General features: G+C 49.5%; 2 protein-coding genes and 1 pseudogene across 2 annotated transcripts in view; all 3 read right to left on the bottom strand.

Moving 5' to 3' along the window:
* Positions 1 to 785, bottom strand: part of LOC136454704 (uncharacterized) — a 36,525-nt gene extending 35,740 nt beyond the window's left edge. Inside the window, exon 1 of the mRNA XM_066455030.1 lies at positions 4 to 785. Coding sequence (XP_066311127.1) covers positions 4 to 718 — 715 coding nt within the window. The 5' untranslated portion in view covers positions 719 to 785. The remainder of the gene's footprint in view (positions 1 to 3) is intronic.
* A 6,715-nt stretch (positions 786 to 7,500) lies between these two features.
* On the bottom strand, positions 7,501 to 9,797 carry LOC136452247 (uncharacterized). Its single transcript, XM_066452863.1, has 2 exons — positions 8,798 to 9,797; positions 7,501 to 7,696 (listed from the first exon to the last, which is right to left on the bottom strand). Exon 1 carries the CDS (start codon positions 9,645 to 9,647, stop codon positions 8,820 to 8,822), a length of 828 nt encoding a protein of 275 aa, XP_066308960.1. The 5' UTR covers positions 9,648 to 9,797; the 3' UTR covers positions 7,501 to 7,696; positions 8,798 to 8,819.
* A 620-nt stretch (positions 9,798 to 10,417) lies between these two features.
* Positions 10,418 to 11,165, bottom strand: LOC136454703 (coniferyl alcohol acyltransferase-like; annotated as a pseudogene).
* Between the last annotated feature and the right edge of the window lie 1,882 nt (positions 11,166 to 13,047).

Below are 13,047 nucleotides of genomic sequence, written 5' to 3'. Positions count from 1 at the left end.
CGCCGTGCGTGAAAATGGACCACATAGACATCTCGAGCAGCCCGAGCGTGGTGACCAACACCAGCTCCTCCGAGCCCGCCACGGCGCGCGGCGCGGAACCGATCGTGGCGACATGGACGGCCAGCACGAACGGAGTCTTTTGCTCGAGGCGGGAGAGGTCGGGCACGACGGAATCGTGGAGCCACTGGGCCCCCTCCTCGTGGCGGCCCAGCACGCGGCAGAACGCGGCAGCGAACAGGCGCAAGGTGGTGTCGCCCGGGCGCTCCGCGGTGAGGCGGACGATGGCGTCGCGCGCGTCCTCGAGGCGGCCTTCACGCGCATCGAGGAAGGCCATGTTAGCCCGGGCCGATGCCGCCTGCTCCGCCGTCGAGTGGCCATCCGACTCCGCGGACAGGATCTGTGCGGTGAAGAATTCGCGGCCGTGGCGGAGCGTCTTGGGGTAGATAGGCGGACAGCGCAGTGCGCCCGCGAGGAGCGCCTGGGTGGCGTCGACGAGGAAGGAGGCCGGTGTAAGCATCGCGTTGAGCTCGAGGAGAGCCGGGTGCGCGCGGACGAGGGCGAGGTGGCCGGTGACCGCGGCGGGGCCTACGGGCGCCGACGGAGAAGAGGAGGGCGAAGCCGAGAGTGGGATGGGCGACGATAGGTTCCACGAGAATGCAGAGGACAGGCCCCCGGCCGCTGCAGCGGTGAGGGCGGCGCCGCGGAAGAAGCGCGACATGGCCGGAGCGAGAGGAGGCGAGGAGGTTGGGGGGAGTTGTCGCTTTGTGCGCTCGCGGTTTTGGCTTCTGCGGAGTGGGGCCTGAGCAGAGTGGATGTGGGGCAGGGTGAACTTGTGTGCGGCTGCGCATGCCAATTGCCCAACTGGGCGGTTGCCCGGCGGGCAGCGGGACAGCGGCTGAAGCCGAGCTAACGGAACAAGGCTCCCAGATCAGGGATGAAACCGGGATACAACGGATAACAGTGATCATGTCGTTACGTGCTATATCCTATATTTTTTAATCGGATCTTAGAACCAGATACAAATATTTGAGATATTGATATCTATCTCATTACATATCAGAAATCTTATTTTTGAGAATTCAGATTCAGGTACGCTCGAATATTGAATGTCTGGATTCAGATACGGACTATTCAAATAATGTTTTGATCGTTTCAGAATAGACGGATATTGAAAAATATCCATCTAATCTCATTTTCATCCGTACCCATAGGTCTAGAGTAGGAGGATTTGTACAAAGCATAGGCTCTGATGGATAGTGCTCGCTGAAGTAGCAGCACTCACCAAACACAAAATCAAGCAGTGTAGCCTTAGCTATAGAAGTGCAATCGGGCACTCTCAGTAAGAAACATTTTTTATAGGAGCTATTTATGTAGCACTTGAGCTTTTCACGCTCTTCTAATACCTGATTTTTTTCTTCACCGTCTTCTCCTCTTGATGCTTGTCGATACGGGACCCATGGGGTTTCCCACGGAGAAGAGAGAAGAAGACCTAGTCCAATTAGGATTCCCTACATGTAATCCTACTAGAACTAGTTACACATAATCCTACTAAGATCTCTACTTTGTAACCGACTAGGACTCCCACCTCTCCTGGACTATATAAAGGAGGGCAGGAGTCCCTAGATCGGCAGCTAGAGACATAACCGACAGAACTCACAACCACAACAAATAGCGCAGGGCGCAATATACTATCCACACCACACTGGACGTAGGGCGTCGTGAGTTTCCGGCGTACCGAACCAGTATAAATCGTTGTCTCCCTACGTTCACCATCGAGTTCCTGCATACACCGATACCCCTCCGAACAAATCACCGCCCCGGGGACCCCCGTGGCAGGCTATCGGTGGTAAAACATCGACAGCTGGCGCGCCAGGTAGGGGTTCTCGGCGCTTTGCGTTCGAGAGCTCGGTGGACCTTAAGATCAAGACATGCCGCGACTTTCGTCGGCTCCCGTCGACAACTCGCCGCAGCTCTAGTCGATCTTGTCAACAACTCGCCGTGTTCACACTCATCATCACCATCGTTCGAAGAAGAAAGTCGACCGGTCCTACTCCGATCAACACCAGATGCAGGGTTCTCGGCCTCAACGACCACAGATAGACGTGGCACCCGCACGGGAACCTGTCAAGGAACGCAAGCACTGTAAGGCTACGAACAGCAAGCTTGCAACACGCAGAAACAAGGATTTCCTGCAAAAGTCAACCAAGTCACCGTACAAACCAAAAGGGATTAGCGAGCGTCAATTATGGAAATAGTTTTTGAGCCGCACTCGGATACGACCACCAAGAGTCCAAGACCGTATACAACTGCGTATACGTATATGTTTCAAATTGCTTTGAAGCCACGAGCAAGAGAAGGAAGGAAGCATGCAAGCAAGAAAGCACCACACGGCAAGCAAGTATTCTACCAAAGGAATTACATCACACGTCACCATCCATACGACATGCACATATACAGCTCATCTTCACGCGGATTCAAGTCCAACCCAGAAACAAGTCCTACTCCTACTCGAACAAGCAACAGAAGTTCGTACAAGTCCAGAGCCAATTCTATCCAAGACAAGTACCGAATCAGTGCAGTACAGAGGAATATCGGGTTACGACGTCGTACCAAAAGAACTCGACTACATCAAGCGCGGAAGTAGTCCAAGCCTGAAGCGAGCGATCCGTCCGATGACTCTGATCCAGAAACAAATTGTACTGCTACAACTTCGTATACGAATACATCACGGACATGCAAGAAGCTAACAAAGGAAGCAAGCAAGCAAAACCAAAGGTGTTTGTGCATTGATTTATACATACGACATGCTCATACGAGAGAAGGTCAAGAAATACAAGCTATACGGTCAATAAAGAGAAGACCACCTACAGCAAGCCGACAAGTCACGAGCAAGCAACCAAATTCTGGGAACCCAGCAACACGTTTCGAGTTGTTTCGAGTACTAGACATGACAGTCACTCGTCTGGTTAAACTCATCAGCAAACAACTCGGACGAGCTGTCCGACGACTTCATCATGCTGTTCGACTACATCAAGCGAGCATCCCGGCCGAGAGCAAAATAGCTGAAAAGACGCTTGAGCCCGCCGATGAGGGTAGCTAAAAGCTAACACCCGAAACAAAAAGCAAAATGGCTAAAAACATGCCTGAGCATCCCGGCCGAGAGCAAAATAGCTGAAAAGACGCTTGAGCCCGCCGATGAGGGTAGCTAAAAGCTAACACCCGAAACAAAAAGCAAAATGGCTGAAAACATGCCTGAGCATCCCGGCCGAGAGAAAAATAGCTGAAAAGACGCTTGAGCCCGCCGATGAGGGTAGCTAAAAGCTAACACCCGAAACAAAAAGCAAAATGGCTGAAAACATGCCTGAGCATCCCGGCCGAGAGCAAAATAGCTGAAAAGACGCTTGAGCCCGTCGATGAGGGTAGCTAAAAGCTAACACCCGAAATAAAAAGCAAAATGACTGAAAACATGCCTGAGCATCCCGGCCGAGAGCAAAATAGCTAAAAAGGCGCTTGAGCCCGCCGATGAGGGTAGCTAAAAGCTAACACCCGAAACAAAAAGCAAAATGGCTGAAAACATGCCTGAGCATCCCGGCCGAGAGCAAAATAGCTGAAAAGACGCTTGAGCCCGCCGATGAGGGTAGCTAAAAGCTAACACCCGAAACAAAAAGCAAAATGGCTGAAAACATGCCTGAGCATCCCGACCGAGAGCAAAATAGCTGAAAAGACGCTTAAGCCCGCCGATGAGGGTAGCTAAAAGCTAACACCTAAAACTAGTCGACCGAAATTAAGCTTAAAAAGACCCTCCAGCTCTTCGTTCCGAAAAGCAAGAGACTCGGGGGCTACATCCAGATAGAAATACTTTTTCCTCAAGAAAAGCACAAGCGCCACTCAAGAAAGCACTCGGATGCCGAAGTTTGTCAAGGCAACATTCTATGCCGAGTCATTTTACATAGCGCAGACGAAATGTTGTCAACACAAAGATCTACATCTAACAAGTCATAGCGCGGACAAAGCACTCGACGGATCACAAAAGAGGAAGAAAAGAAAAGTACTCGACAAATCGAGGGATTTCGTCAGGATAACGCACAGAGTTGTTTACAGGGCAGAGTACAACCATGACATGCACATATGACGTCCGGGAAGCAATAGCGAGCAAAAGATTAAGATATATGCATATATACACTGAATACACATGCACATACGGATCTGCATGCATGCAAATGAGGAAGCCATCAATTTACTAGACACATAAATCATGATGGGATACGAACGATCCAACAAGGTGCAAGCACACGTCAAGTCATATACAGGCTGTCATCACATCTACAACTCTGAAATATCAAAGCCAAATCAGAACCAAGCCACGAGCAGCAAGCCGTCCGAGACCAAAGATAGCAACCTGTCCGTTCGAGTGTCCGACTACTTCGAACACACGAGATGTCCAACCGTACATCAAGCCAGATAACAAGCAAGCCAAGACTGACTACTCGGCCGAGGAGTCCGAGTACTCGGATACGATTTAAGCAAGAAGAACACGCGATCTACATAACAACTCGAATACGGAAGCCAAGCCAAAAAGAGGAAGGCACACAAGAAAACCCAAAGCTGTAGGCTAGACAAAAGTACACCGAGTCTGCACGAACGCAAAAAGTTAAGAAGAACTCGGATACGAAGACCTCAGCATGAATGGTGCAAAATCAAGATCAACTCGGATACGGAGGACTGACCATGAAGCAAGACGAACGACCAAAGAAGCAAGCAAGGCCAAGGCCTTTGTGCACTATTTATGTATGTGCATGCACGTACATATCAAGGCTCGTACATGATGCGTACATTCCTGTCGACAAGCTGTTCTAGCTGGCCAACAAGCAAGCCATCCGACTGGAAGCAAGCAGGCCACTACAACAACCCGCTGACTCTACCGCGATGCTCAATGACTACCTCGACTACTACTCAGAACCAACAAACTAGTCGGTGACGAGTTCTGGATGCTCGACGTGTCTACAACCAACCGCTCGGACGTGGTATCCAACTACTCGTCCGAAATACCCAACAACTCGGCTGCGGCGATCAACAACGCGGCCACGAACCAAGGGAGCTACATCTATACCATGAGATCAGGAAAAACACACTCTTGAGAGCTATTTTACTCAGACAAGTCCAGAAACAACCTGGATTGATCAAAAAAGAACCCCGACAAGGTACGGCAAGTACCAAGACAAATCCAGAAAGAACCCGGATCGATCATAAAACAACCCCGAAGAGGTGCTGCAAGTACCAAGACAAATTCAGGAAGAACCCGGATTGATCAGAAAACAACCCGGATAAGGTACATATAAGTTCAGAAAGAACCTGGACGAAGTGCAAACAACCTGGAAGAGGTACATCAAGAACCAGAAAACGACCTGGATGAATAAAAACAACTCGGAAGAGCATCACGACTTAGTCAAATCAGAAAACAACCCGGATAAGGTACATACAAGTTCAGAAAGAACCTGAACGAAGTGCAAACAACCTGGAAGAGGTACATCAAGAACCAGAGAAGTCTAGAAATGACCTGGATGAATAAAAACAACTCGGAAGAGCATCACGGCTTAGTCAAACACTAAGCTCGGGGGCTCGGCATTCGCTTCAACTACGCTCGGGGGCTCGAATTCAAGGATGAAAGACCAAGAATACAAGTACTCAAGACTACAACAAAGACAACACATCAAGACCCTTCATCCAATTTCTATTCTAAAGAAAAGTACTCGGAGAAGGCTCGGGGGCTGTGGGATACATACCCCCAAAAATTTTTTGAAGACAAGAATCTAGACCCTCCAACTTTTGCAAGCAAAAGCAAGAGGCTCGGGGGCTACACTCAGTGAGTGCAATTTTTACGAAAAATTGCACCCACCGAAAAAGAACTCGGAGCAACCAAGAAGACTAAAGGGACCCTCTGGCTTCTTGTCCCAACAAGCAAGAGGCTCGGGGGCTACACTCACTGAGTGCACTTTTATCCAAAAGTGCACATTAGCCAAAGAAAAGACAAAGAAGACCATCTCAAGGTTTCACTTCAAGAAGAACCTGGAACGGATTTACAACAACTCAACAAAGACCAAGAAGAACAAGAAGGCTTCCGAAGCTCATCCATGAGATGCTCGGGGGCTTGTCGATACGGGACCCATGGGGTTTCCCACGGAGAAGAGAGAAGAAGACCTAGTCCAACTAGGATTCCCTACATGTAATCCTACTAGAACTAGTTACACATAATCCTACTAGGATCTCTACTTTGTAACCGACTAGGACTCCCGCCTCTCCTGGACTATATAAAGGAGGGCAGGAGTCCCTAGATCGGTAGCTAGAGACATAACCGACAGAACTCACAACCACAACAAATAGCGCAGGGCACAATATACTATCCACACCACACTGGACGTAGGGCGCCGTGAGTTTCCGACGTACCAAACCAGTATAAATCGTTGTCTCTTGCGTTCACCATCGAGTTCTGCATACGCTGAAGCCCGAACAATACTGCCCCGGGGACCCCCGTGGCAGGCTATCGGTGGTACTGCGTTTACTACCGAGTTCCTGCATACGCCGATACCCCTCCGAACAAATCACCGCCCCAGGTACTCCCGTGGCGGGTTGCCGGTGGTAAAACATCGACAATGCTCCGCCATTGCCCACCGCCTAGCGCGTGGCGTGGTAGGTCTCGCCGGAGCTCCTGCCGCTGTGGCCCCTTCGCCCCCTCACCCCGCCGCCGTCATGGCTATGGGCGCTCCGCCCTGACCTGGCATGGCTGCCTCCATCGCCGTCGGAACCCTAACGTCATCCTCCCTCCATCCCTGCTACCGCCTGGCCGGCCTGCCTCCCCCGAACCTCTTTCTAAACTCGTCGGAGTTGGGAAAGAATAGGAGGAAAAGGCCAGAGATGGAGAAGAATGAGAAGGAGAGGAATCAAGTGTTAAGACAAGAGGAATACTCGAGTGTCATTTTGCATTATGGCCGTTTGTGCTGCCTACTAGGCTACAACGCCGCCTTTATATAGCAAAAATAGCATGCAGTTGTTTGTATGCGTTGAGGTGAGGCGAATGCATGGTCCCATTTTAATCCGTTAGAAGTAAGTAGATCAACTAATGGACCGATCCGAACCTACACCACTTGTTTATGAAAAGAGTTACTCCATCCGTTCCAAATTATAAGTCGCTTTGATTTTTTTTGGTACATCTATTTTGCTATGCATCTATATGTAATATATATCTAGATACATAGCAAAATAGATATACAAAAAAGTCAAAGCGACTTATAATTTGAAACGAAGGGAGTATATATCTAGTTCATTTTGACTTTTCTAGATACAAATTTAGCATAAAGGTAGTAATTGTCAGAAAACGAAGAGTAACGTTTTTACGGCATTTCCAAGCATATAAATGTAAATCCATCAATTCGTACAGCTTTAACATTGCTATTCGCACCCTAGTTAACAAACCAGCGAAGGGATTAGTGCATTACTTTTGTATCAGTCTATGGAATATGTTGCCAGTGCCATGATAAAAGTGAAATTTGGACATTATGCAATTGGTTGAGGATCTCTGTACAACACTTTCAAAACAGCTAATGAATATTGATCACCACTTCACTTTAATATCCGTCTTAACCAAGGAATCTTCAGACATGGTCACCTAATTCTGAATGGAGTTCTGAAGACAATTCACCTGCAAAATATTCTGTTGTCAGGACTAAACATCTTTAAACGACACAGATCTCATACAGAAGAAAAAACATTTGACTGAAATTAAAACTGCTCACAAGAGAACTTTTAGGTAAAGGTTTGCATGTTTTGGCATGTTCATTACACATCTACAGAACCTGGATTGAAAACCAAATACAGAAATAAATAGCATGAGTTTTCAAGAACCAATTCTAATGTACATGTGTGTTACATTCAACATGTGTGATACTGTGGCATCAATGTTGTAATAGTAAAACGAAATAGATGGCCAAACACAAGGTAGTCGGCACTCTGCATTGCAAATTTGAAATTTTGGGCTTATTTGGATTCTTATCAATTCTTGAGACACCTGAACAGGAAAATCTGTTGGTGTGCCATTAAACTTTTTAAACAACATCAGTAAGGTAAAATTATGAAACAAACATTGACATCGATTAAGAAAAGTGACTTTCACTAATGCATTAAGATATATCTTTTCGAATTAAACAAAAGCTTTTTCATGACCAACACCTACCAATTATTAGATACATATATAGTGCTGTGTCCATGACTCCATTTCCACCTCAATTATACAGAGTCATACATGATTTCATTCATTTTATTACATGGGAAACAAGATTGTTCCTATGAGTAGCAGAGTGCATTTAACACAAGTATCTTGAATTCATCTCCTAATTCAACTACTCCAGTGTTGAATTGCCCACCAAAATAGGAAGCAGACTTCCAATAGTTGTTGCAAAAAAGCCACACATACAAGGTGTCATGGTTTTCATGGATGGTTAAAAAGATGCCACTGCAATGGTAAAACTAGGCAGAGTAGCTTTGTCGAAATGCTTGAAATCTCTTATTAATACTCTAACATGTTCATCACTTAAATGGAGACAGGATCAACATATTAGGCTCTATTAGATCGATATTTCCTCAAACTAGCATAATGATCACGGCATGAAATTTGAATAACTGAATAAGCCATACAAGTAGCTAGCAGACTCCACAGAAAAAATGTGAGAAACTACCAGTGGTTGCATCAATAATATGACATGAACGAATCGAAGTATCCAATTGAAACGTTTTAGTATCTCACCTAGCTAGTTAAGGGTGGCCTCCTAAGATCCCTGCATCGGTGCTGGTCCATCATCTCTGCGCAGCTTCCTCGCTACGACGCCCCGCAAGAATGCCATCATCGCTAACACCTGGAGCCTCTCCGGCAGATCACCGTGCGTGAAAATGGACCACATCGACATCTCGAGCAGCCCGAGCGTGGTGACCAAGGCCAGCTCCTCCGAGCCCGCCACGGCGCGCGGTGCGGAGCCGACCGTGGCGACAAGGACGGCCTGCACGAACTGGATCTTGTGCTCGAGGCGGGAGAGGTCAGGCACGGCGGAATCGTGCAGCCATTGGGCCCCCTCCTCGTGGCGGCCTAGCACGCGGCAGAGCGCGGCGGCGAAGAGGCGCAAGGTGGTGTCGCCTGGGCGCTCCGCGGCGAGGCGCACGATGGCGTCGCGGGCGTCGTCGAGGCGTCCTTCACGGGCATCGAGGAGGGCCATGTTGGTCCGGGCCAAGGCTGCCTGCTCCACCGCCGCGTGGCCCTCGGACTCTGCGGACAGGATCTGTGCGGTGAGGTATTCGCGGCCCTGGCGGAGCGTCTCGGGGTAGATAGGCGGGCACCGCAGTGCGCCCGCCAGGAACGCCTGGGTGGCGTCGACGAGGAAGGAGGCCGGTGTAAGCATGGCGCCGAGCTCGCGGAGACTCGGGTGCGCGCGGACGAGGGCTGCGTGACCGGAGACCGCGACGGGGCCGATGGGCGTCGACGGAGAAGAGGAGGGCGAAGCCGAGAGTGGGAGGGGCGAAGAGAGGCTCTGCAAGAATGCAGAGGACAGGCCCGCAACCGCTGCGGCGGCGGTGAGGGCGGCGCCGCGGAAGAAGCGCGACATGGCCGGAGCAAGCGGAGGCCAAGACGTGGTTGGTCTGGACCCTGGAGTCGTCTCGGCTTCGGCTTGTGCTGCCGATCGGGACGGTGCTGTCGTGCTGAGCGGAGGCCGGGAGCCGGGGACGGAGACGACGGAGGCCTTGGCGGATTTGCGACGGAGGCTGTTATGGTGGCTGACGTCTGAAGCAATGCGAGTCGGCAGAAGATGCGCGTGGCAGTTATCTTTTTTATACGGAAAGCGTGGGCAGTTCATGGAATTGGAGAGTCAGATGGGCCGGCAAGGTACCGTTTAGTTTCCAAAATTTTACAAAATTTTTCAAGATTTTCCGTCACATCGAATCTTTGGACGCATACATGAAGCATTAAATATAAATAAAAAATAAAATTAATTACACAGTTTAGACGAAATTCACGAGACGAATCTTTTAAGCCTAATTAGACTATGATTGAACACTAATTGTCAAATAACAACGAAAGTGCTACAGTACCATTTCACCAAAAAATTCGCCAACTAAACAAGGCCCAAATGGGCTAGCCGGAGCCCCATCATGATACTTCTGGTCCATCACGGTCATATACCAACTTAAACATTTGCTATAGACTAAAATGCACCGGAGGTCTATTAATTTTCGTTGGGGTGTCATTTAGGTTTATCAACTTTGAAACTGTATTTTTGGGTCCATTAACTTTCGTTGGGTGTCATCTAGGTCCATCAACTTTGTAACTGTATTTTTAGGTCCATGAACTTTTAAAATTGTTCACTGCATGTCCATGTCATTTATTTAACCTTAAATCCCACGCATGCATGCATGCACGTCGGCTTCGGCCTCCGGTCGTTGCGGTCGCGGCCTCCGCCACCCACCGGTGCACGTCGCCCGCCACGTCGGCGAGCGCCATGGTACTCAGGGCGCCGGTGCCCATGACGCCGTAGGGGATGGTCAGCACGTTGCCGAAGTAAGCGCTCAAGGCGCCGTCACGGGGGAGGAGAGTGCGCCCGTCGACCACCACGCCCATGCAGCACGACTGCTGCTGGCGCCGCAAGGCCGCTGCGGCCTTGGCGTAGAGCCGCCACAGGTGTGCCGTGAACGCCCCGCCGAGGCCTGCAGCGCCGCGACGTCGGTAGCGGACACGCGGTAGATGCGGTTGTCGGCGGCTGTGTCTGGCAGGGCTGGCGCGCGGCTCACGGGGACGAAGAGGTGCCGATTCGCGAGGTTGCCGGCGGTGCTGGTTCACGCGGCGCGAGGAACGAGCGGTGGAAGGACGGGGCCGGAGGCGCTGAGCTGCCGTGGGCGGCTGCGGCCCATGCGACGAGGAACATGTTGTAGGAGTAGGCGTCGCAGACGCGGTGGTCGAAGGTGCACCCGACGACGGTGCCGCCGCACTTGAACCTGGTCACCTGCGCGCATGTGCTAGAACTACAGTGATGAATGATGATGTCATGATTATAGCACAAGTGCATGTACAAGTATATTGCTGTGCTGTGTAGTTTGCAACAGTTGGTGACAAGTTTATTCAGCTGCATCTTTGTGTTAGGATCGGAAGTTGAATACCGTAATTCTTACTAATTTTTTTGATGGTTTTTGCAAAAATAGCTCGCTCGAAAGTCGAAACCAAGAAGCCCCTTTTTTTTTGTTATTACAAAAACACCAATCCACCGCCAATTGCACACCTATGAGATTGCTTCATACATCATGTCTCGTTTGGATATGACGCCCATATATTCACCTTAATCCATGTGTGTTGAAGTAGTTCGGTGTGGAATTTAAACTAAAAATTTCATATCAGACCACTCTAACACACAAACAAAGCTCTAAGGTGGCGCCGTGGCGGTGGTTCCCACAAGTTAGGCGGCTTGCGTGCGTTCCCGTCTGAAAGGATCAAGATGCCCAAAAGGGGGGGTGAATTGGGTTAATTCTAAATTCTCTTGCAATAATCAAATTCTACGGATAGCCCAATTAACCCCTTGTGCCTAGAAAAGTGTTTCTATCAAACTAATGCACAACGAACTAGCAACCTATGTTCCAAACTTACTCTAGCAAGCAATTCTATGGATGTAAAACAAGTATTGAATTGCTCAAATTAAATACTCAAAGTAAGTGCTCAAAGTAAATAGAGAGAGAAAGGAACGCGGCGATGTTTTGCCGAGGTATCGGAGAGTCGCCACTCCCCACTAGTCCTCGTTGGAGCACCCGCGCAAGGGTGTAGCTCCCCCTTGATCCGCGCAAGGATCAAGTGCTCTCTACGGGTTGATTCTTCGACACTCCGTCGCGGCGAATCACCTAAAGCCGCTCACAACTTGAGTTGGGTCACCCACAAGCTCCGCCGGGTGAACACCAAACTCCCAATCACCACCAAGCCGTCTAGGTGATGGCAATCACCAAGAGTAACAAGCACGAACTCTCACTTGACCACGCGAAGCCTAATGAGAAGATGGATGCACACTTTGCTACTCTTGATTTGCTAGTGAGGCTACTCTCTTGGATTCTCAACTCACAAACACCTCACTAGGACCTTGCTCTTCTTGGCACTCACAAACGTGTTTCTCAGCTGTTGGAATGAGCAAAAGTGACTCCACTCACGAGTGGAGCTTCTATTTATAAGGCAGTCTGAAAAACGAACCGTTATGAGCTTCTGCGGGGTGACCGGATGCTCCGATCGTTTTGACCGGACGCTCCGGTCAGTTCAACCCGCGTAACAGTTTTCAAGTGATGACCGGACGCTGTCAAGGTCCGGTCAGTAATCACCAGACGCGTCTGGTCGCTCTTGAATGCTTACTGTACTCGACCGGACGCTAGATACTCTGGGTCCGGTCAGTATTGACCGGACATGTCCGGTCGCACTTTCTCAAGTCTGGACCCTTACTGGAGTCGACCGGACGCTGGCTCTCAGCGTCCGGTCACAATGACCTTCCAGCATCCGGTCACACCAGACTTGATCTCCTCGGTCAAATGAACTGATCGGACCCTACGGCCAGCGTCCGGTCGCACCGGAGCCAGCGTTCGGTCAGTATTTGACCCTCCATTCACTTCCAACTTTCGAACATATGTGAATGAAGTTTGCTCCAAAGGATCTTAGGCATTCATAGGAGCTACCTAGAGCTAGTTTTAACAAGTGTGCACCACACCTAACTCACTAGACTCAACTAGGTCAAGCTACCCGTTCATACCCCCCTTAATAGTACGGCCAAAGGAGAAAACAAAGTCCAAAACTACTCTAAGTGTCTCTCCAACTTCAATTGACACTTAGAACTAGTTTTCCTTAACCTTGTCGTCCATCCTTTGAAAACCGAAACGATTTCCATCGTAGGGGCATGACAACCTCGATTGCCCAATCGATCTCCATTACCATGACCTAACTTAATTGCCTCTGCAAAACACACGTTAGTCATAGTAATCTTGTATTGA

This window comes from Miscanthus floridulus, chromosome 5, assembly GCF_019320115.1.
Source record: "Miscanthus floridulus cultivar M001 chromosome 5, ASM1932011v1, whole genome shotgun sequence".
In the NCBI taxonomy this organism is placed as follows: domain Eukaryota; kingdom Viridiplantae; phylum Streptophyta; class Magnoliopsida; order Poales; family Poaceae; genus Miscanthus; species Miscanthus floridulus.
Note: the sequence above shows the minus strand (reverse complement) of the source record. Positions and strands in the feature narration are given on the sequence as shown.

Bases quoted from the DNA above. Each gene is read 5' to 3' on its own strand.
- LOC136452247 (XM_066452863.1), bottom strand. From the start codon at position 9,647: ATGTCGCGCTTCTTCCGCGGCGCCGCCCTCACCGCCGCCGCAGCGGTT.